Below are 25039 nucleotides of genomic sequence, written 5' to 3'. Positions count from 1 at the left end.
TAAGAGACTTCAGTACAAAACTACATTGTGTTCCTGGCACATTCCTCTTTGAGAAATAGTTTTTCAATTTTAATTTACCACTAAATTGAATATATATTTAAAAATAAGTTTCATGAAAATTATGTTCATTTTTTCCCCCTTTAAGTTTGTAACTGTCACGTTATGTCCTGGGCTTCAGGCTTTTCAGGATTGTGCGGTAAATAGCATATGGTAAAACAAATGAGCATGGGTTTGACACAACCTGACCTTTAAGTGACAATGAGAGCGAAAGGGCAGAATGAATATGGCCTTGTCAGACGCTTATAAAAATAGAAAATTTCCAGCAGCCCCAGAGAAAGTCAATAAAAATGTTCCATAAATGGAATGGGGAATCAACTGAAAGTTTTTCATCGAGTGAGGGTGACAGGCAGAGGTCTCTCCAAGAATATCTAATGAGGATCACCCAAGTCATTCAAACTAAAGAACGGCCAAGAGGTTATATGATTTATCTCACATTTTCAAGCAAGGGATGGCCATTGCAGGGAAATAATGTATTTCAAAATGTGATACATGATCATGTTATAAAAATTCAGAGTATAAAAATGTAAAAAGGTGCTCCTTATTCTATATACCCCTTAGCTCTCTGATTCCCTTCCTCAGAGTCACCCATTGATACTAATTAGTTTTATAAGTTTCCAAATGTATTCTATGCTAATACAATTTGGAATATATACATGCAAATATATATTATTAAACTATTACAGATGTCCCCTATTCCCTCCTCCTTTACTCTCCACCCAGCTCCAGCCCCCTCCCACCCACACTGGCCTTCTGTGTCCATGGGCTAAGCATATATGTTCTTTGGATTATATTTTTTTTAAAGTTGTCTTAACTCTGAAAGATTTCAGGCAACAATTATAGAGAATATTAGAATAGCACCAGTGTACACACTAAACAGATTTTATGACAATTAATATGTCCAAATTGCTATCCTATATAATAAAAGCATAATATGCTAAGTGTCAGACTATTCATTCGACTGTTTGTTCGACCTTTCCACCAGCTGTTATGATGCACACTGACCACCAGGGGGCAAACACTCCAACCGGTAGGGTAGGTTAGCTTGCTGCCGGAATCCGGCTGATCAGGACTGGGCGAGATGGGCTGGACATGCCCTGGAGCCCTCCCACGGTCCCTCCCTGGCCAGCAGACCCCATCAGCCCCAATTGGAACTGAGTGAGACAATCCCGATGGGCCATGATCACCAGCCAGGCTAAGGGACCCCACTGGTGCATGAATTCGTGCACCAGGCCTCTAGAGTGTGTGTGTATGTGTGTATGTGTGTGTGTGTGTGTGTGTGTGTGTGTGTGTGTGTGTATGTACAAATGTTACAGGTATAGTTGAAACCAGTACTGCATTCTTATTCACTCACTAGAGGCCCGGTACATAAAATTCATGCACAGGGGGGTGTCCCTCAACCCAGCCTGCACCCTCTCCAATCTGAGATCCCTCATGGAATGTCCAACTGCTGGTTTAGGCCCGATCCCACTAAACTGGCAGTTGGACATTCCTCTCACAATCTGGGACTGCTGGCTCCTAACTGCTCTCCTGTTTGCCTGCCTGATTGCCCCTAACTGCTTCTGCCTGCCAGCCCATTCGCCCCTTAACCACTCCCCTGCTGGTCTTATTGTTGCCTAACTGCTCCCCTGCCAGCCCGGTCGCCCCAACTGCCCTCCCCTGCAGGCCATCTTGTGGTGGCCATCTTGTGACGACATCGCATGAGGGCGTCATGCAACGCCACCTAGGCTTTTATTATATAGGATTCCCAGATATAAACATAATCCTGAGTCTGATTTGCATTATTCCTTTTTTCAATATTCTACTTACATATATGTCTATAACAATACATAATTTTATATTATTTCTTAATTTATATGTCATATGCTTTTTGTAACTTGCTTTTCTATTTGATATTATAATTTTAAAATTAATACATATTGGCACACACAACTCTAGTTCATTCATTTTAACTATCATATCATTTCCCATTTATGAATCTACTCTATGTATCCAAATTGTATACATTAAATTGATTTCTAAGTTTTTTATTTGTAGACAATTCTCTTTTCTGAATTCTTATACTTGTTTTCCTATATACATATGCCAGATTTTCTTAGAACACATCCATATAAGTGTGATTACTAGTTTGGAAGATAAGTGTGTATTTAATTAATAGGTATTTTCAAACTCTTTTTGAAATTTATCAAACTTTTTACACCAGCATCAATCTCTGAGACTTACATATATTCTTGTCATGGCTTGGATAGAGATTGAAAGCATAGCACAGCATTTTGTGGCTACTCCCTTCAAGAGATAGTGTCCATTACCCTACCTACTGAATTTGGGCTTTGACCTATAGAATATGGTAGAAATTACATATGTGAATTCCAAAGCTTAGGCATCAAGAGATTCTGCCTTCTCCTCTTTTGAGCATATAAACAATTGTGTGAAGAAACCCAGTCTGATTTACTAGAAAAAGATAGGACATGTGAGCAAAAAAGATGCCACAGCCAATAGTCAGACATCTGAGTGAGGCCATCAGGTGACTATAACTCAGGAGAGATCCCCCAGGGAACAGGGATATTTCCTCTTTGTTCATGTCCACTTTAATGTCTTTTTTGAGTTTTCAATAATGGCCTCATATATGTTTAAAATAGTTCTTATTAAATTTATTTCTAGATATTTTATCTTTATTAGGCCACTATAGAGCTTTTTTCTTTTCCATTGTAGCTTCTAAATTGTTGTTTGAAAAAAACAAAAGATATTTATTTTTAATATTAATTATGTATTTTGCTAGTTCTAATTTTTTGACTTATCATTGATTCTTGTAAGAATTAATATCCAATCACAAGCTAGCTAATAAAAAACAAATTACTTTTTTAAAAAATGTATTTTTATTGATTTTAGAGAGGAAGGGAGAGAAAGAGAGAGATAGAAACATCAATGATGAGAGAGAACCATTGATCGGCTGCCTCCTGCACACCCCCTACTGGGGATGGAACCCAGGCATGTTCCCTGACCAAGAATTGAACCTTGTGACTTGGTTCATAGATTGATGCTCAACCACTGAGTCACATCAGCTAGGAAAAACATTTTTAGTTTTACTTTTTTTTTGTCAATTCTTACACCTTGATATTCTTGTCTAATTTCACTTGACTAAGATCTCCAACACAATGTTAAGTGACAATGGAAAAGGGGGGCATTCTTGCCTTACTCCTGATTATTGTGGGGAGACTTTAAACTTTATGTTACTAAAGTTCTTTGCACACAGTAGGTGCTCACTATTTGACTTTGAGTAGGTAATTTGTGCAAATTTGATTTGTTTGAGAGTTATGCTTCTCTTTGTCCTTTAAGTTGTGAGGAAGATAAAGTGTGTAGCAAACTTGCTGAAGCAATCATTGAAAGATCCGTAAATGAGAACAGCAGTCTTCAGCATTTCACATTTTCTTTTATGGTGATAATATCATGAGCAGATTTTATATTATAAAAGTGTTCGATATTAGAAAAAAGAGCACCCTGCAGAGAGTACTTTTCACTAAAAATGCTTTTCTGTCCCAGAAAACCTAATGCTGATAATTGAACAAAAATATCATTTGTGGAAAATAAAGCTTTGTTAAAAACTACAAATACACCAATTGTAACATACTGTGTATGTGTTAACTCTTCCAAAATCTTTGCAAGTGCAACCTACATTTTCTTGATTTGAAAGTTATTGCATTCACAGAACTTTGGACTGTAATTCTGTTTTATTCATTTTGATGCATATTTCTTGCATGATGTTTAGTAAAGCAGGCAAGACAATGCCAAAGTTTCATAATGATTTTACTAAGCTATACAGTCATGAGTTTTTCAGAAAATGCTCCATTTCCTCCACAGGGAAAGGTGAGGTCGAAATGAGACCTCCCCCCCACCCCACCACAAGGGAGTCTGACTATCGGTCACACAAGCGTGCATAGCTTCACAGCCCTAGAATTCCTCTCTCCTTGGAGGAGAACCAGATGTACAACATGAAGAGGCATACATACAGTTAAGGACTACACAGTCCTTTGAGATGTTTTTTCTGATTTTTTTGGAGCTGGGCATTTTGAAAAATATGGGTGGATGAGAAATTCAAAGTGGATTACATGGGCTGCTGCTAAAGAGTTTATGAAATTATACAGGCAGGCTAAGCCAGAAAATGTCTGTCATTTTTATATTCAAACTAGAGGCCTGGTGCAGAAATTCGCGCACAGGTGCGGTCCTAGGCCTGGCCAGCCATCAAAGCACGAGCATCTGGCATGGAAGGGCAGGTCCCAGCTGACCTCTGGGCCCTGGGAAGCACCTGGGCCCCCCGGCCCACCCCCCTCCACCTGAGTCTTCGGGCCCCTGCCTGGTTCCCTCAGCGCCTGGGAGCCGAGCAACAGCCCTGCCACTGGCCGCTGTCTGCAGGGAGATCAGTGGAGCGATTGGGCCCCACTCGCACCTGCCTTGGCCTGGCACCACCAGTTCACCTGCTCCACCACCCTACTGTGGTCCAGCTCTTGTTGGGGCTGGCAGTGCCTCCACTGCCACCTGCTGCCAGAGCCGCATCGCTGACACCTGCCATGTTCCGCGCCACCCCCTAGTGGTCAGTGCACATCATAGTGAGCCGTAGAACTCCCAGTTGAACTCCCAGTCAAGGGGACAATTTGCATATTAGGCTTTTATTATATAGGACAAACAAACCCACTTACATGCATATTGATAAAGCAAAGGCATACTCAAAACCAAATAAAGATGAAATAGTCAGTATTATAAAGATATCAGTGAACTAGCTGCCTGGATGGAATATTTATTTATTTATTTATTTATTTTTAATTTTTATTGCTTAAAGTATTACAAAGGGTATTACATATGTGTCCATTTTATCCCCCCGCCCTAGACAGTCCCCTAGCCTCCCCTATCCCCCAATGTCTTATGTCCACTGGTTATGCTTATATGCATGCATACAAGTCCTTTGGTTGATCTCTTACCCCCCTACCTCCTGCCCCGCAACCCTCCCCGGCCTTCCTGCTGCAGTTTGACAATCTGTTTGAGGCAGCTCTGCCTCTGTATCTATTATTGTTCAAAAGTTTATAATGGTCTCTATTATCCATGAATGAGTGAGATCATGTGGTATTTTTCCTTCATTGACTGGCTTATTTCACTTAGCATAATGCTCTCCAGTTCCATCCATGACGTTGCAAATGGTAAGAGTTCCTTCCTTTTTAGAGCAGCATAGTATTCCATCGTGTAGATGTACCACAGTTTTCTAATCCATTCATCTACTGATGGGCACTTAGGCTGTTTCCAGATCTTAGCTATGGTGAATTGTGCTGCTATGAACATAGGGGTGCATATATCCTTTCTGATTGGTGTTTCTGGTTTCTTGGGATATATTCCTAGAAGTGGGATCACAGGGTCAAATGGGAGTTCCATTTTCAGTTTTTTAAGGAAACTCCATACTGTCTTCCATAGTGGCTGCACCAGTCTGCATTCCCACCAGCAGTGCACAAGTGTTCCTTTTTCTCCACATCCTCTCCAGCACTTGTCGTTTGTTGATTTGTTGATGATAGCCAGTCTGACAGGTGTGAGATGGTACCTCATTGTTGTTTTGATTTGCATCTCTCGGATGATTAGTGACTTTGAGCATGTTTTCATATGTCTCTTGGCTTTCTGAATGTCCTCTTTTGAAAGGTGTCTATTTAGGTCCTTTGCCCATTTTTTGATTGGATTGTTTATCTTCCTTTTGTTAAGTTGTATGAGTTCCCTATAAATTTTGGAGATTAGGCCCTTATCAGATATGACATTGGCAAATATGTTTTCCCACACAGTGGGTTTTCTCGTTGTTTTGTTGATGGTTTCTTTTGCTGTGCAGAAGCTTTTTATTTTGATGTAGTCCCATTTGTTCATTTTCTCTTTCGTTTCAAGTGCCCTAGGAGCTGTATCAGTGAAGAAATTGCTTCGGCATATGTCTGAGATTTTGTTGCCTTTGGATTCTTCTAGAATTTTTATGGTTTCCTGTCGTACATTTAAGTCCTTTATCCATTTTGAGTTTATTTTTGTGTATGGTGTAAGTTGGTGGTCTAGTTTCATTTTCTTGCATATATCTGTCCAATTTTCCCAACACCATTTATTGAAGAGACTATCTTGGCTCCATTGTATGTTCTTGCCTCCTTTGTCAAATATTAATTGAGCATATTGGTTCGGGCCGATTTCTGGGCTCTCTATTCTATTCCATTGATCTATATGCCTATTCTTGTGCCAGTACCAGGCAGTTTTGAGAACAGTGGCTTTGTAATACATCTTGATATCTGGTATTGAGATCCCACCTACTTTGGTCTTTTTCAGGATTGGTGCAGCTATTCGGGGTCTTTTTTTATTCCAGATGAATTTTTGGAGAGTTCGTTCTAGATCTCTGAAGTATGCCATTGGTATTTTAATGGGAAGTGCATTGAATTTATAGATTGCTTTGGGTAGTATGGACATTTTAATGATGTTGATTCTACCAATCCATGAACACGGTATGTTCTTCCATCTGTTTATGTCTTCCTCTATATCATTTTTCAACGTCCTGTAGTTTTCTGAGTAGAGGTCTTTTACCTCTTTAGTTAAGTTTATTCCTAGGTAGCTTAATTTTTTTGGTGCGATGGTAAACGGGATTGTTTTTATAATCTCTCTTTCTGAAAGTTCACTATTGGTGTATAGAAATGCCTCGGATTTCTTGGGGTTAATTTTGTATCCTGCTACATTGCCAAATTCATGTATTAAGTCCAGTAGCTTTTTGATGGAGTCTCTAGGGTTTTGTATGTATAATATCATGTCGTCTGCAAATAAGGACAGTTTTACTTCCTCTTTTCCAATTTGGATGCCTTTTATTTCTTCTTCTTGCCGAATTGCAATGGCTAACACTTCCAGTACTATGTTGAAGAGGAGTGGTGAGAGGGGGCATCCCTGTCTTGTTCCTGTTCTTAGGGGGAATGGTGTTAGTTTTTGTCCATTGAGTATGATGTTGGCTGTGGGCCTGTCATATATGGCTTTTATTATGTTGAGGTATGATCCTTCTACTCCCACCTTGCTGAGAGCTTTTATCAAAAATGGGTGTTGAATTTTGTCAAATGCTTTTTCTGCATCAATTGATATGTCCATGTGGTTTTTTTCTTTCAATTTGTTTATGTGATGTATCATGTTTATTGATTTGCGGATATTGTACCATCCTTGCATCCCTGGGATAAATCCTACTTGGTCATGGTGTATGATCTTTCTGATGTACTGCTGGATCCGATTTGCTAAGATTTTGTTGAGGATTTTGGCATCTATGTTCATGAGGGATATTGGCCTGTAATTCTCTTTCATTGTGTTGTCTTTACCTGGTTTTGGTATTAGGGTGATGCTGGCTTCATAGAATGAGCTTGGAAGTGTTCCTTCCTCTTGAATTTTTTGTAGTAGTCTGAGGAGGATAGGTTTCAGTTCTTCCTTGAATGTTTGGTAAAACTCCCCTGTGAAGCCGTCTGGTCCTGGGCTTTTGTTTGCTGGAAGCTTTTTGATGACTGCTTCAATTTCTTCCATAGTTATTGGCCTGTTGAGATTTTTAGATTCTTCCTGATTGAGTTTTGGAATGTTGTATTTTTCTAGGAATTTGTCCATTTCCTCCAGGTTGTCTAGTTTGTTGGAGTAGAGCTGTCCATAGTATTTTTTAACAATCATTTGTATTTCTGTGGGGTCTGTTGTTATTTCGCCTCTATCGTTTCTGATTTTGTTTATTTGGGTCCTCTCTCTTTGCTTCTTGGTGAGTCTGGCTAGAGGTTTGTCAATCTTGTTTATCCTTTCAAAGAACCAGCTCTTGGTTTCATTGATTTTCTGTATTGTTTTTTTGGTCTCTATGTCATTTATTTCTGCTCTAATCTTTATTATCTCCTTCCTTCTGCTCACTCTGGGGTTTTCTTGTTGCTCTCTTTCTAATTCTTTGAGTTGTAGAGTTAGATGATTTACTACCATTTTTTCTTGTTTTTTGAGATAGGCCTGTAGAGCTATAAACTTCCCTCTCAGGACTGCTTTCATTGTGTCCCATAGGTTTTGGATTGTTGTGTTTTCATTGTCATTAGTTTCCAGGATGTTTCGAATTTCTTCTTTGATTTCATTGGTAACCCAATCAATATTTAATAGCATGCTATTCAGCTTCCAGGTGTTTGAGTATTTTGGGTTGTTTTTATTGTAGTTTATTTCTAATATTATGCCATCGTGGTCTGCGAAGACGCTTTTTATGATTTCAATCTTCTTGAATTTGGGGATACTTTGCTTGTGACCCAATATATGGTCTATTTTTGAATATGTCCTATGAGCATTTGAGTAGAATGTATATTCCCTGGCTTTCGGGTGAAGTGTTCTGAAGATGTCTATTAAGTCCATCTGATCTAGTGAGTCATTTAGGATTGCTGTATCTTTGCTGATTATTTGTCTAGAAGACTTATCCAGTGCTGTCAGTGGTGTATTAAAGTCCCCTACAATGATTGTATTGTTGTCGATCTCTCCTTTGATATCCTCCAGGAGTTTTTTTATGAATTTGGGTGCTCCTGCATTGGGTGCATATATGTTTACCAGGGTTATATCTTCTTGTTGTATTGATCCCTTTAGTATTATGAAGTGGCCTTCCTTATCTCTTGTTATGGCCTTCACTTTGAGGTCTATTTTGTCCGATATAAGTATTGCTACCCCAGCTTTCTTTTCCTTTCCATTTGCCTGAAAGATATTTTTCCATCCTTTCACTTTCAGTCTGTGTGAGTCCCTTCTAATGAGGTGGGTTTCTTGTAGACAGCAGATGTATGGGTCATGTTTTTTTATCCATTCAGCCACTCGATGTCTTTTGTTTGGAGCATTTAGTCCGTTTACGTTTAAAGTTATTATTGAAAGGTACTTGTTTGTAGGCATTTCTGTTTTTGTGTGGCTGTTTTCTTTCTGAGCTTTTTATTTCTTCTTTTTATACCAGTCCCTTTAGCATTCCTTGCATTGCTGGCTTGGTGGTGATAAACTCCCTTAGCCTTTTTTTGTCTGTGAAGCTTCTTATTTCCCCTTCAAGTTTGAATGATAGCCTTGCTGGATAGAGTATTCTTGGATTCAGTCCTTTGCTTTGCATCACTTTGTAAATTTCCGTCCATTCTTTTCTGGCCTGATGTGTTTCTGTTGAGAAATCATTTGACAATCTAATGGGAGATCCCTTGTATGTAACTTTCCGTCTCTCTCTTGCAGCCTGTAAGATTCTCTCTTTGTCCTGAACATTTGCCATGGTAATTATGATGTGTCTTGGTGTGGGTCTTTTTGGGTTCACCTTGTTTGGGACTCTCTGGGCTTGTGTGACTTTTTTCTTCCTCACCTCAGGGAAGTTTTCTGATATTATTTCTTCTAATAGGTTTTCTAATCCTTGTTCATCCTTCTGTTGTTCTGGTACCCCTATTATTCGTATGTTGTTTCATTTCATGTTGTCCCAAAGCTCCCTTAGGCTCTCCTCCTGTCTTTTCATTTTTTTCTCCAATTGCAGTACGTTTTGGGTGTGTTTTGCTTCCTTGTCTTCTAAATCACTAATTCGGTCCTCCGCTTCTCCTAGTCTACTGTTGATACTTTCAATGGAGTTTTTCATTGCAGCTATATCACTCTTCATTTCTTCTTGGGTCTTACTTAAGTTGTTGATTTTTTCATCTGTTTCTTCTAGCTTCTTGGAGAGGTTGTCGATTTTTTCCTCCATCCGGTTTATGCACTCTAGGACCCTTATTCTGAATTCTTTTTCTGTCATGTTGCATGCCTCTGTATTACTTAGCTGCTTTTCTGGAGAGTCCTCCTTCTCTTTCCTTTGGGGGTTTCTTTGTCTACCCATGTTTGATCTCGCTGACATATCTAGACGTTGAGTCGTTCAGTGGCTGCTCCCTTGGTGGCAGTGACTCCTTGGTCTGTGGTTGCTCTTCGGGCGGTTGCGGTAGCAGCTGCTCTTCAGTTGGCAGCAGCTCCTCTGGTGGGTGCTGTTCACAACTGTGGTGGCTCTTCTGGCTGGTGGGGCAAGGTTTCACGTACAGCTGCTGTTCCTCAGCAGAGGGTGTGGTGCTCAGGAGGTTGCTGTTGCTTGGATCTGCTGCGTTGATTTAAAGGCACAAAATACAACACAACAAGGCACCACGTACCAGGCACTATACACAAATATATTCACGATATGAATAACCCCAAATAAAGGTGACCACCTGAATTAAGAGAATTAGGGGATAAGGAAGAAGGAAGAGAAAAAGAGAAAAGAGAAAAAAGAAAAGAAAATTAGGGACCAAAAAAAGGAGTGCAAAAATGAAATTGGGAAAAAGGAGGGGGGAAAATAAAAGCGAGAAAAGAAAAGAAAAGAAAAAAAAAGAGCGAAAAGAGAGAATGAAGTGGAAGAGGGGAAGAGACTTTTTTATATGAGGAGAATACTCCTATAGAACAGCCATTAATCCCAACAAATTCCAGCAACAGCTCCCTGGAGATGAATGCAAACTAGAAACAACCAATAATATAACGATGAAAATAGAATGGAGAACACTAATCCCAAAATAAAATAAAGAGAAAATAAAATGGCACTTTAAAAAAAAATGGTAAAATGGTAGCAGTAATAATACTGGTTAAAAATAAGAAGGTAGTAATTAAAAGGGTAAAATCAGGTGATGGAAAAAAGAAGAAAAAAAAAAAGAAAAAAAAGAATAATAAAAGAAAAAAAAGAAAAAAAAAGAAAAAAAAAATTGGTTTCTTAGTTAAAAGGTGAAAAAAGAAAAAAAAAATATTGCAGTAGTGAAGGTCCTTCGGTTCTTCTATTCTTCAGTGTGGCTCGCCTTAGACCTGCCAGGTATTCAGGAGAGTGTTGAGTTTCCCTGCGATACACTGTTCCTCTGTGTTGTAAACCACAGTCCTTATTTTAAAGCAAGCCGCATTTGTTTCCCAGACTGCCTTATTTTGTGTTTAGCAAAGAGTCAGTTTGTGGGTCAGCCTCTGGGTGGCAGTGTTCTGGGGTTGGCCTCTGAGGCTACAGGGCCTCTCTGTCCAGTGGAAGTTCACTGCCCAGAGCTGGCTGCGTAAGAGTTACCAGTGCTGTGCTGTTGCTGGGATTGAAAATCCCTCTATAGGCCAGACCCTGTTAACTCCCAGGGACTGATCAGGTTATTTTAATCCTTGATCTCCTACAGGGTGGAATCTGGGTGTGGCTGTGCTCCTTGCCTGGGGGCAGGGGGGAGGAGTCTCACTCTCCGGAGAGAATGGCTGCCTCAGTCCTGGGCTCAGGGGTGTCTCAGCACTCAATTCGCTGCCGCCTCTCCCGGCCCCCCTTCTCTCCTCAGTCTCTCCCCAGATTCCACTCCTCCGCACACTCTCCCTCTCTTCAGCACAGGTGAGTGTCTGTATCTGAAATGTCCCACGAACAGGATTCAGTGAGAACAAACAAACAAACGCTGGCCGCGGAAACGGGGAAGGCTTGGTTTCTGTAAGCTTCTTCTCTTACCGGGACTGCATGGTCTGGTCAGCTCTTCAGGCTGCCCCCTTTAGGCTCAGTCCTCTGTGATCACAGACCCAGCTCTCAATTCCCCCGGCAGCGCCAGGAATCCCGCGGCTCTCCTTTCCCCCGTCAGGGGCTGTGCCTGTCCCAAGGACGCGGCTGTCTGCCACGCGGTCTCCCTCCGACTCTCTGGGCTCAGAGGTGTGGCAAACTTTCCTGTCCAAATCCCTGGTTTTTTTACCTTTCCAGGGGAGTTCTGCTCTTCCCGGCTGCAAACCGTCTCGCCAGCTGAGGAATTTCGCCAATTCGGGGTGGATGTTACTAGTTTCAGCTGCTCACTCCATTTGCTCAGGGACACGACCTGGGACGCGTCTGCCTATACCGCCGCCATCTTCCAAAAGCCTGGATGGAATATTTAAAATAATAACTTTAATAATGAAGAAATGGCATATTTTATTAAAGTACATATACTTTAGTGACCTAAGCTCAAGTTGTACCTGACAAAAATGAAATGTCCTGAGGTCATGGCGCTAACACTTCTTGCCTCAGCAAAATTTTATATCTACAGACGTAGCAGCTTCCAAGTTGAAACCACAGCCTTTTCTAAAAAGACTGCTTGTCACATTTTCTGAATAATCATAGAAGTTCATTCACACACTCTAAACGTTACAAATTAAGCACCCTCTGTAAGTTATTTAAAAATAAAAAATGTACTCAGAGACCACTTCACTTATAATCATTCCACCACACTTCGGATATTTTGGAATCATTCACACATCTAACACATTATTGATTTAAGTTATAAAATAACTGCTGATTAGTATCACTGATAAGTTTAAAAGTATTTTCACTCTCATTAGTTTATTTAGGAAATATTCTCAACATGCCATCATGTCTTCTTCCCTGTGAATGTCTGTTTTGTGTTTGAGATTTCCCTAATTCTACTAATGTGTTTACTTAAAACTTTAAAAATTGTGACATATGCCACATGTAGTTGATATATTCAGTTTAAATAATAGTAATGGGAACATATGTATGTACAACTCCCAATGTAAGAAATGGTGGTGCATTTAAATAAAATTTTCAATTACAGTTGGCATTCAATATTATATTAATTCCATGTGTACAGCATAGTGGGTACACTTTTATATCACCTGCAAAGTGATCCCCCAATAAGTCCATTACCCCCGTGACACCATACATAGTTATTAGAATATCATTGATTGTATTCCCTATGCTGTACTTTACATCCCTATGAGTATTTTGTAACTGCCCATTTGTACTTCTTAATCCCTGCACCTTTTTCACCCAGCTCCCCAACCCCTCTCCCATCTTGCAGCCATCAATTTGTTCTCTGTATCTATGAGTCTGTTTGTTTTGTTTGTTCATTTATGTATTTATTTGGATTCCATATATAAGTGAAATCATATGGTACTTGCCTTTCTATGTCTGACTTATTTCACTTAGCATAATACCCTCTAAGTCCATCCCTGTCGTCACGAATGGTAAGAGCTCATTCTTTCTGTGGCTAATATTCCGGGATGCGGGTGCATTTAAAGATTCCCTGTGTGTTCCTCCAATTGTATTCCTTATCTCCCTGCCAGAGGTGACTGTTAATAACAGACATTGATATTCTGCTGATCAGTGTGCTCTGTGGGTGTTTCTGAGTGGCTTTGGCAAAATGGTCCTGTGGTAAAATAGGCTTTGAAAAATTAATGTGAAAGCCAGATTGTGCTAATGAACTTTGAAATCTATATGCAATTTTATTTTCTGTAACTTGCCATGGATCATATTTTAAAAACTATACGTCTAGGAATTTTTCTAAACTTTTATGTGGTTTATAATGAACTAAAGATCAGACAAATACAGACATCTACACTAATAAAAGAGAAACATGCAAATTGGTGTCACTCCACTACCCTTCCCATTGGCTAATCAGGCTGATATGCAAATTAACTGCTAGCCAAGATGGCGGCCAGAAGCCAGGCAGCTTGAAGTGAACATGAGGCTTGCTTGCTTCAGTGACGGAGGACTCCAACGTTCCCCGCCCGCCGCTGCCGATCTCTGAGCTTGCAGTTTGAAACATTGTTACAAATATAGAAGCTAAACAAAACCCCAGAAACCTGCTTTCAGCCAGCCGGGATCTCAGAGCTAGAGTTGAAACAGTGTTTCAATTATAGAACCCAAACAAACCAGATACCTGCTTTCAGCAGGTGAGGCCTCAGAGCTGGAGCCAAGCATCAGAGCTAAAGCTGGCCCAGAATAAAAAAAAAGAAAAAAGAAAAAAAGGAGCAGTTGGGAGCTTCAGTCACCCGCCAGCCTGAAAACAGCCATCAGCCCCTCACCCAGGCTGGCCAGGCACCCCAGTGGGGACCCCCACCCTGATCCAGGACACCCTTCAGGGAAAACCAGCCAGCCCCCACCTGTGCACCAGGCCTCTATCCTATATAGTAAAAGGGTAATATGCCTCCCAGCACCGGGATCAGTGGAGCTGCGTGGCCTCCCGGCACCAGGATCAGCGTGACAGGGGGCAGGACCCAAACCCCCTGATCACCCTGCGGCTCTGTGTGTGACAGGGGGCGGGGCCACAACCTCCCTATCCGCCCTGCTCTGTTCGTGACAGGGGAAGGCACCCCAACCCCCTGATCAGCCCTGCTCTGTGCCTGATAGGGGGGAACTCCCCAACTCCCTGATCGCCCTGCGGCTCTGTGTGTGATAGGGTGTGGTGCCCCAACCCCCTGATCGGCCCTGCTCTGTGCGTGACAGGAGGCAGCGCCCCAACCCCCGGATTGGCCCTGCTCTGTGCGTGACAAGGGGTGGCGCTGTAACCTCCCCATCGACCCTGCCTTGAGTGTGATAGGGGGAGGTGCTCCAACCCCCAATCGGCCCTACCCGGAGCATGACTGAGGGTGGCATCGCAACCTCCCGATCTGCCCTGCTCTGTGCATGACAGGGGGCGGCGCCTCAACTCCCCAATCAGCCCTGCTCTGAGCCCAACCAGGGGCTGCACCTAGGGATTGGGCCTGCCCTCTGCCACCCAGGAGCAGGCCTAAGCCAGCAGGTCGTTATCTCCCGAGGGGTCCCAGACTGCGACAGGGCACAGGCCGGGCTGAGGGACCTCCCCCTCCCCCACCCCCGAGTGCACAAATTTTTGTGCACCGGGCCTCTAGTCCTATCTAATAAAAGACAAATAGGGTAATTAACCATACCTCTGATACGCTTCCCTTTGGCTAATCAGGGCGATATGCAAATTAACTGCCAACCAAGTTGACAGCTAAAGCAAACAGGAGGCTTGCTTGCTCTAGTGATGGAGGAAGCCAAGGTTCCCTGCCTGCTGCGGCCCGGCTCTGAGCTCCAGAAGCAACAGTTCTGAAAGCAACTATGTTTCAATTATAGAAGCTAAACAAACCCCAGAGACCTGCTTTCAGCAGCTCAGGCCTCAAGCTGGAGCCGGGCCTCAGAGCTGGAGCCGGCTCTCAGCTCCAGTGACAGCTATAGAATGTAAATAAATCCCAGAATAAAAAAAAAAGAGAGGTTGGGAGCTTTAGTCACCCACCAGCCTGAAAACGGCCCTCAGCCCCTCACCCAGACTGGCCAGGCACCCCAGTGGGGACCCCCACCCTGATCCTTGACACCCTTCAGGGCAAACCAGCTGGCCCCCACACGTGTACCAGGCCTCTATCCTATATAGTAAAAGAGTAATATGCAAACTGACCCTAACAGCAGAAAGACTGGGAATGACTGGTCACTATGACACACACTGACCACCAGGGGGCAGACGCTCAATGAAGGAGCTGCCCTCTGGTGGTCAGGGCGCTCTCACATGGGGAGCTCTGCTCAGCCACAAGCTAGGCTGATGGCTGCCAGTACAGCGGTGGTGGTGGGAACCTCTCCTGCCTCCTCAGCAGCGCTAAGGATGTCCGACTGCAGTTTAGGCCTGCTCCCTGCTGGCAAGTGGACATTCCCCGAGGGCTGCCGGGCTGCCAGAGGGATGTCTGATTGCCATCTTAGGCCCAATCCCAGGGGGAGGGGGCCTAAGCCAGTAGGTGGTCATCCCCTGAGTGGTCCCAGACTGCGAGAGGGCACAGACCTGGCTGAGGGACCACCCCTCCCCCCCGAGTTCACAAATTTTTGTGCACTGGGCCTCTAGTCCTATATAATAAAAGGCTAATATGCAAATTGACCTATCAGCGGAACTACCGGTTGCTATAATGCGCACTGACCACCAGGGGGCAGATGCTCAATGCAGGAGCTATCCCCTGGTGGTCAGTGAACTCCCACAGGGAGAGCGCCACTCACCCAAAAGCCCTGGGCCAGCTCATGGCTGTTGAGTGCAGCGGCGGTGGCGGGAGCCTCTCCCACCTCCACAGCAGTGCTAAGGATGTCCAGCAGTTGGACATCCCCTGAGGGCTCCCAGACTGCATGAGGGTGCGGATTGGGCTGAGTGACCCCCAGAATGCATGAATTTCATGCACCGGGCCTCTAGTTTATTTATAAGATTTCAATGTAGTATAATGGAAACTGAATCTGTAAGGTAGATAAGCAAGGCAGAACCTCAGCTCAAAATCTTAGTGGCATAAAAGAGCAAATATTTATTTCTCATTCACAATAGATGTCTACCATTGGTTTGCTGGGGCTCTGCCCTGAGCAGTCTTCCTTTGAGCCAGTCCCTCTTAGACATTGCTGATCAAGACTTTTGCTCACAAGTTGCCTGGCGGAACTTGCCAAATGGCTCTAATATTTGGGGAACAGAATTAAGGATTATTATAGACAATGAATTAGTTTCCTAGGGTTTCTATAACAAATTACCATAAACTTGGTTTCTTAAAACAGCAGAAATTTATTCTCTCACAGTTCTAGAAAGCATAAATTCTAAATCAAAGTTCAGCAAGCTTTGTACTTCCCCTGTGGAATCTAGGAGATCATTCTATCTTGCCTCTTCTAGTTACTGGTGGTTTCAGACATTTCTTGTCTTGGTGCCACACAATCCAAATCTCTGATATTATCTAATGTGGACTCCTGTTCTTCCTGGCTGTGTCTTCTCATCTGGTGTGGACACTTATTATTGAAGTTCTACAGTGATAATCCAAGGTACTTAACTTGATTGCATCTGCAAAGACTCTTTTCAAATAAAGTCACATTCACGGGTTCCAGGTGGACATATCTTTTGGGGGTCCACTAGTCAACCCATTACAGGTACCAACCTAAATGCGTTGTACTTTGGCATTGTCCTAGCATGTTTAGATATTCCCTTCAGATTTGTATGGGTATGATGCCAACTGTCATTTATATCATTCTTCCTCTGAAAAATTCTATCTGCTAGTCTTTTCTTCGAATTTTAATTCTAAACATACATATATAAATAATATATTTTCTTGTATATTTCATAAGTGTATAGACAAGTCACTTTCTTCTGAGCTTGCAGAAGAGTTCTGTTTGCTTAGCAAATGATTGCCAACAATATTTGATACATTTTTCAAAATAGTCTACATTACAGTATATAGCAGTTTTGCTCAGACACATAAAAATAATTCCAAGTTACACTTTATTTTCTGTTCCAAAGGAAACAACGTTTGGAGTCTCTCTTTTTTTTAAGTAAAACAAATGCTATAAAATATTCAAATTGTTACAAAGAACACTTCATTCTAACCCCCTGTGATTCATGCTAGCAGTGAAAATTCTAGACATTGGAGCCAAAAATCCTGACTTCAGTTGTTGGTTCCACTAACCACATGATCTGAGGCTAATTTCTTAATTTCATTTCTTACCTATAAAATTGAATGATAATTCTTCAACCCATGAATCAGTACCCTTCAAGTGCTTAGAACCCTGGTAACATTCAGTAGGTATTTACTAAATGCTCATTATAATGATAAGTAGAGGCCCAGTGCACAAAATTCATGCAGGGGGGCGGGGGATGCCCTCAGCCCGGCCTACACCCTGTCGCAATCTGGGACCCCTCGGCGGATATCCTGCTGCTGGTTTATGCCCAATCCCTGCAGTCAGACATCTGCAGTTGGCCATCCCTCTTGCAGTCAGGGACTGCTTGCCCCTAACTGCTTGCCTGCCTGCCTGCCTGCTCAGTGCACGTTTTAGCGACCAGTCATTCTGGTCGGTCTCCCGTAATGGTCACTTAGGCATATATATATATATATATATATATATGATTATATTTTAATAATAATATTATTACTAAAGATGCTGTTTCCTAAAATCAACAGAGTCCAAACTTCTTAATACTCCAGTTTTCTGTAAGAGTGCATTCAGAATCATTTTGTAAGGGACCCCTAACCCTGCAAAGTAGTCATTCAACTGACTTCCCTCTCAGAGGAGTTGGGATAGTCATTTATTCAGAATACATCCTTGTTGGGCTCCTCAGTCCCCTAACCATTCTTCATTCTCATTATACAGTTGACTTTTTTTTTCTTCTCATTTTCACTTAACTACTAACAGGAGAAGAGCTACACCATTAAGAGCCCACAAGTGAATACAGAATCAAACTCCCTGCTGTATTCTATTTCTTAAAAGGCATGGAAGAGAAATAACAGCTGAAAGGATTGCCTGGATTCTGTTGCATCACATGGTTACTTTTTTTGGAATTTTTGTAGGAATTGCACTTATGTTTCATGCCACCCGTTTACCTAGGGAGACTCTCAGAGGAAAAATGGGGCCCTAAAGCTGTTCACGCTATTACACAGGTCTTCATTTTTAGAATCTTAGGAGACATTTTTTCTGGTATTAATATCAGGAATAATTGGTGTTTATCTTAAGAAAGCTTGAAATATGTAACATATTAGATTTTCCTCCTGTCTGTTAAATATCTTAGTGGAATATTTGTGGTCAGCTTATGGCAAATGTATGGAACTTGATGGTATAAATATCTGATTAGCCTCATTGGTGGGTTTATTTTTTATGTTTTGCTTTGTCTTGTATTTACCTATATTCTCACTCTATTAAATTTATTCTTTTTAGCTGCATTGGGTAATTGTTTTAAAGCCACCTGAAATTCTTAAGCCCTCTTCACATAACTTTATAGATCCTTTAAGAACCATTATATGTGACTGATATTTAAAACAGAAATATTTAAATAACAAGCAGAGAAAATTTAAAGTATGTTGGGATAATGCAATTCTAATGTACTAGTATAGCTTTTTATAAAAACAGTGAAAAATGCTAACTTTTCCGTTTATCAAATGTTAGTTTTAATATCTATTAGATGTTAAAATTATTTTCACAAAACATTTTAAACTGCTTTGAAGTAAAATTTTATATATTTGGAACACATATATTTTTGCCACACATTTAAAACTTTTTCTATAGAAGTTCACTTAGGAAAAATTTTACTTGACAAATTGTTATAATAAATAGGGTAAGACAAACAGTCTATGAGGAAAATTGCTTTTGCTTTATAAGGTACATCTCTTCAATTAAATGTTGTAGTGTAGAATTTAGGTTTATACCAGGTGAAAGATTAAAATTCCATGTTAATAAGAATACTTTATGAAAAATATGAGAACATAGTGTTATTTTTTTTCATATCCATTCTGGCAAAAATGCTAAATTAAGAAACAAGGAGATATGCCTCATGAGAAATATAATTATATAAAGTAGCCATCATATTTTTTCTCCATATAGTATGGGTATATTTTAATTTAAAAAGACATGACAAGAAAATCATTAGAGAATAAGGTAGCTTCTTGTGTGAACATACATTTGTCAAGAGAAATGATCTCTCTTAGATCTTGCTCTTTGAGCACTGGGAAGTGACAAGCATTTGTTACTTACACTCAGCTGACAATGAGGCTGTCTCTCATGAAAGACAAATGAAAAGAATTGGATTAATTTAGTGATAAAGAGATTTACATTTTGCTCTTTTTAGCATGTCTTTTGGAGATTGATGAATAAGAAATGAGATAAGAAAGCCCTTCAGAAGCTACTATTGCTGAATATGGTAGAAAAATTGCTCTTGCTGGAAGATGAATCAAGTTTCTGTCAGGTAAAGCCAAGGAAAATTCTCTTGTGTTATCAACTAATCTTACCAGAGAGGGACTATTATGCAAGATGTATGACATTGCTTTCTCCCTCTCCCAGAAGCCAGGTGGCTTGTGCACAGTGCCAATTTAACAAGTTTCTGTACCTTCACTTAATTTATTTACCAGCTTAGTCATGGGTCTAAAATATTGTTAGTCCAGCTGCTGTGACTCAGTGGTTGAGCATCTACCTATGAACCAGAAGGTGATGATGGGCTCAATTCCCATCAGGATACATGCCTGGGTTGCAGGCTCCATCCCCAGTAGGGGGCGTGCAAGGGGCAGCCCATCCATGATTCTCTTTCATCATTGATGTTTCTGTCTCTCCCGCTCCCTCCCTCTCTTGAAATCAATAAAAATGTATTTAAAAAATAAGACAAATATTATCTGATCTTGTATATCCACTAAGCTTCATCTAGTTTTCACTATTTAACATTAGTTATGAAATCTTTTATGGTAACTATAAAACTCAATGTACTGAAGTTACTTGTTTTGCTCTATTTTTCTAAAAATTTTATACTGGTGAAAAAAATATAATCTAAATTCAAGGAATATATATGATGTTATTTTTCCTGCTTGCAATCTTTTAAGTACATGCTCCCCTGTTAACCAGAATCCTAATTTCTTTTTCTTCAACTCAGCATGCATAATCGCACAAAGTTACAAAGCTGTAGTTGTGTATAATTCTAATGCTATACTGGGATTACACTAGTGTTTTGCCAAGCACAACATTTGCAATAAAAACTAACTTAGTGTGAAAACTCATTCCAAGATAAAAACAAGTAGCCTAGTATTCTAGAATGAAGAAGCATAAGAAAGCAAGTGCCCATTTCAATCAGCTGGGCTATTTTTCAACCCTTCTAAGAGCTATTCAATCCAGTACTTCAGGGTCCTGAAATAACACTGAGAAACCTGGGAAGGCCTTTGGCTCCAGGTAATAATAGCTGATCCAATAGAGGTACCTCAGGGGGGAGAAAAAGAGGAGATGCATGATTCAAGCGCCTTTTACAGTTAAAACGGATACAGCTGCTTACAATTTAAGTCATGCCATTCCACTGCTCTTCAAATTGAATCCCTGTTCTTGACAAGGCTCTCTATCCTGCCACCGCCCTGCATGAGACTGCCACTCATTCTTCTCCCTTACCCTGTCAGGTCACACCAAGGCTCTCCATCTCTCTGATATGCCCAATCCCTGTCTGTAGGCATCACACTGGCTGTTCTCCCTGCCCGGAATGTTCTGCCTTGAGATTCCTGATCTGGTGCCCCTTTCAATATTGAGTTCTCAGTTTAAATTTTACCTCTTTAGCTATCCTTCCTTGATTACTGAGTTGAAAGTTGACCTTCAATTCCTTTCCGAGACATTACCCTGTTTTGGTTTTTCATTGCATATATGGACTACCTGATATCTTCATTCAGTCGAGGGCTCCATAATAATGTTTCTGTGAAAAATGGACTGTACAGCCCCACCGGCTGGCTCAGTTGGTTGGAGAGTCCTGCACACCAAAAGGTTTCGGGTTGGATTCCCAGTCAGGGTACATACCTATGTTGCGGTTTTGATCCCAGGTTGAGGTGTGTATGGGAGGCAACCAATAGATGTTTGTCTCTCACATCTATGTTTCACTCTGTTTCTCTCTCTTCCCCTTCCTCTCTCTCTAAAAAATCAATTAAAAAAACATATCCTCAGGTGAGGATTAAAAAACTAAGAAATAAATGGACTGCATATACCACAGTGGTACCATGGCAACTATTGGTCTACCCTTAGTGCATCATAGCCCTCAGAGAATCACAGTCGGGGGAAGGTTACAGCCATCCTAACATCGTAGCAGTCCTAACCTGGTAGTTATCCAAAAGTCATAGTGCAACACTATGCTAATTTAAAAAAAAAAAGTGTAGCCTAAATGTATAATGGAGAAAAGGACTACAGTAGTGCACATTAATATCCTAGGCCTTCACCTTCACGTGCACTCATACACTCACCTGCCACAGCTTCCAGTTCTGCTTCATTAATAGTAAGTGTCCTATATAGGTGTACCATTCATGTTTTACACTTTATTTTTAGTGTACATTTCTTATGTTTAGATATGTTAGATACATAATTGCCTATGGTATTCAGTACAGTAATATGCCATCTACATATATACATGCCCTTGACCGGAATCAAACCCGGGACCCTTCAGTCCGCAGGCTGATGCTCCATCCACTGAGCCAAACCGGTTTCGGCCATCTACATATATAAAAGCCTAAGTGACCACATGACCGGTCGACTGGTCGCTATGACACGCACTGACCACCAGGAGGCAGACACTCAACATAGGAGCGACTCCCTGGTGGTCAGTGCGCTCCCACAGTGGGAACACTGCTCAGCTGACTGACCCATCCCAATGGCCCACCAGCCTGGTGGCAGCCACTCCCTCCCTCAGTAGTCCTGCAGGTCCAATCTCCAGAGAACAGGCCAGGCACTGATGGACCAGCACTGCTGGCCTCCTGTAAGTCAGCCTCAGGCACTGCGGCTGCTTCCCCCCCCCCTAGACGCTCTGCAAGGAAGAAATAATATAAAAGCGGCCGCCAGGTGGCTCCCCAAAACCGGCATGAATGTCAGTAGGATGGATCCAGATCCCAGGCCGGCAAGGGGAGGGCCAATTGCAATCTGGCCCTGCCCCACCTCGGGAACCCACCCTCACACGAATTCATGCACCAGGCCTCTAGTACCATATAACTTAGGTGTGTAGTGGGCTATACCATCTAGATTTATGTAAGTGCCTTCTGTGATGTTCCCACAATGATGAAGTTACCTAATGATGCATTTCTCAGAATATATTCCTGTTGATAAGCAATGCATGACTGTACATGCTTATTGCTCATCTCCTATTATAACATACTAGAGCCCTGGTGCACAGATTCCTGCCCCAGTGGGGTCCCTCAGCCTGGCCTGCGGGATCGGGCCAAAACCAGCTCTCTGACATCCCCTGAGGGGTCCCAAATTGCGAGAGGGCACAGGCCAGGCCAAGGGACTCTACTGGTGCACGATCAGGGCCAGGGAGAGACGCGGAAGTTTGACCAGCTGGGGAGGGACTGCAGGAGGGTTCCAGGGCATGTCCAGCACATCTTGCTCAGTCCCAATCAGCCGGACCCCAGCAGCAAGCTAAACTACCAGCCAACTGTCTTCCCCTGGTGGTCAGTGCATGTCATAGCAAGCGGTTGAGCAGCCTTAGCATATCATTAGCATATTGTGCTTTGATTGGTTGAATGGCCAACTGAACAACCAGATACTTAGCATATTAGGCTTTTATTATATAGGACTAGAGGCCCAATGCATGAAATTCATGCAAGAGCAGGCCTTCCTTCCCCCCCCGGATGCTGGCACCAGCTTCCCTCTGCAACCCGGGGCCCAGGCTTCCCTCTGGCCCCAGCTTCATCCAGAAGGACATCCAGTCTAATTAGCATATTACCCTTTTATTATTATAGATGCCTTCTAACAATTATCTGTATTATTTGTTGCCCAGCATATTGTTTCTGCTCACTAAGTATCTGTTTAATAAGTAAATACAATCCCCAAATTATCAGAGAGAGAGAGAATGAGAGCATCCTGATATTATAGGGTTTGCATGCCTGAACCTCACTTTCTATTTTTAATAAATTTAGTTAATGGGTGAAATTATTGAAATTTATCAGTTATTGAGTATAAAAATGCATCCAAGTCTCTGTATATTGCTGAACTTACATTGTATGGCCACTATAAGTGGTCGTGGAGTAGAATCACAATTTTGTTGTCTCCTGATTAAAACTTGGAGTACATTTAGTATGTCCTATATATTTCAGGTTCTGATACTTTTTTTTTTTTTTAGTTTCTCCTACATGGCAGCTATTGGTCTACGGAGGTCTATGGACGTCTACACATTTTAGTTGTGCACATTAGTTAATATCCCCATTTTACAAATAAATAAAATCTTGGTCCAAGAAAATCAAATGCATGTCTTCTGATTTCAATGTCAAGGCAGTTTCCACCATATCACTCACTCTTTCTTAAAATTAAGGTACAATAAACATACTTCTTCTGTATGCCCTCATGACAGTGAATGTAAAAATAGTAAAAATTTTAAAATCACTGACATGAATTAAAATGCATGCTAATGTACATACTTTCTAAAGTTAAAAATCCAGGTGATGGGACAATATTAAATAAAATACTGTTAGAGTTTAACCAAATAGAAAATTTTGGTTTTCTATCAGGAGATAAGAAGGTAAACTTGTTCACTGGAAATAGAATGGGATTGATGGGAAAAGCCAAGCAAGCCTGGCCAGTGTTGCTCAGTGGTTGAGTGATGTCAACTCATGAACAAAGAGGTCACTGGTTCAAATCTTAGAGCACATGCTCAGTTCTCAGTAGAGGGTTTGGTTTGCAGGAGGCAGCCAATCAGTGATGTTTCTCTCTCATCGATATTTCTATCTCTCCCTTTCCCTTCCTCTTTCTCTAAAAATAAACAAACAAAAAAAACATATTTAAAGAACAAACAAAAATGAAATCTAACCAAACAACATAGAAAAAATAAAACCCTATGGCTTCTGTTTTTGGGTCTGAAATCAGTGTTGTGATGCTAGATGTATGATTATATCTTTGTAGCTTGGTTTCTTCATTTTTGAGATAAGGATCATCCAATTCCTCATAATCTTTTAGTACCGCTTAAGGCAAAGTGTGAAGCAATGTGAAATTTGCTTTGATAAGGCAGAGTGAGACTCCATTAGAATGACAATGACAGAGACGCAAAGGAATGTATTGCACTCAGAAGTCTGTGGTCCCCACTGGTGGAAGTCAGAGTTCACATTTTGGAAATTGTGAGATTTGCCTCTTTGTTTGAGGAAGAAGTTTGGAGTGTCTACTGCAAGTGAATTTTAAATCACATTTCAATTTTGTTTTAGATGTGTAGAGCCTTAGAGTTAGGACTATTTTAATGCCAATCTATTACTTCTTTTTTTCCTGTCATTCCATATGTACTTATTTAATATGAAATAATTAAATTTAACATAAAGAAGTAAATATGTGCTTAAACAATGTGAATTAAGGATTAAAGAGGGAGGTACCGTGGCTGAGACCTAGTCACCTATAATTTATGCGCTAAAGCTGAACTTATGGGCATGAGTTTTCTTTTGTTTCAGGAAGTTGCTGGTAGGGACCCAGATGCTTTTCTTGGAACTGTTTATGGTCATAGCAACCACTGTGATATTTTTCCTTCTCTTCCCTCATATATCACAGTCACCCATGCCTTCTTTCTTACTGATGCTGTTGTAGTTAGTTTTTCTTAATAGAGTGACTTCTTCCTTGAGTATAAAAAAAAATATTTGAAACCATAAAAACAAGCATTCAGTGTGTAAATACTGAAAGAACTATGTTGGATAGGACCCCACAAAAACTATAGTTTATTATTCTCCTGGCAGTGGGCAACATCATTACAGGAAAGGTTTTTCTCCTCAATATTAA

The 25039-nt window shown here is 41.2% G+C and overlaps 1 protein-coding gene across 1 annotated transcript in view; it reads left to right on the top strand.

Annotated features, from left to right (window-relative positions):
* The window catches only part of ARAP2 (ArfGAP with RhoGAP domain, ankyrin repeat and PH domain 2), a 205291-nt gene extending 185831 nt beyond the window's left edge, over nucleotides 1–19460 (top strand). The window contains exon 34 of the mRNA XM_036330985.1: nucleotides 19413–19460. Within this exon, the coding sequence (XP_036186878.1) occupies nucleotides 19413–19445 (33 nt within the window). The 3' untranslated portion in view covers nucleotides 19446–19460. The remainder of the gene's footprint in view (nucleotides 1–19412) is intronic.
* Nucleotides 19461–25039: the final 5579 nt, after the last annotated feature.

Source organism: Myotis myotis, unplaced genomic scaffold (genome assembly GCF_014108235.1).
Source record: "Myotis myotis isolate mMyoMyo1 unplaced genomic scaffold, mMyoMyo1.p scaffold_m19_p_1, whole genome shotgun sequence".
Lineage (NCBI taxonomy): Eukaryota > Metazoa > Chordata > Mammalia > Chiroptera > Vespertilionidae > Myotis > Myotis myotis.
The sequence above is the reverse complement of the archived record's forward strand: the minus strand, read 5'-3'. Positions and strand labels throughout refer to the sequence as shown.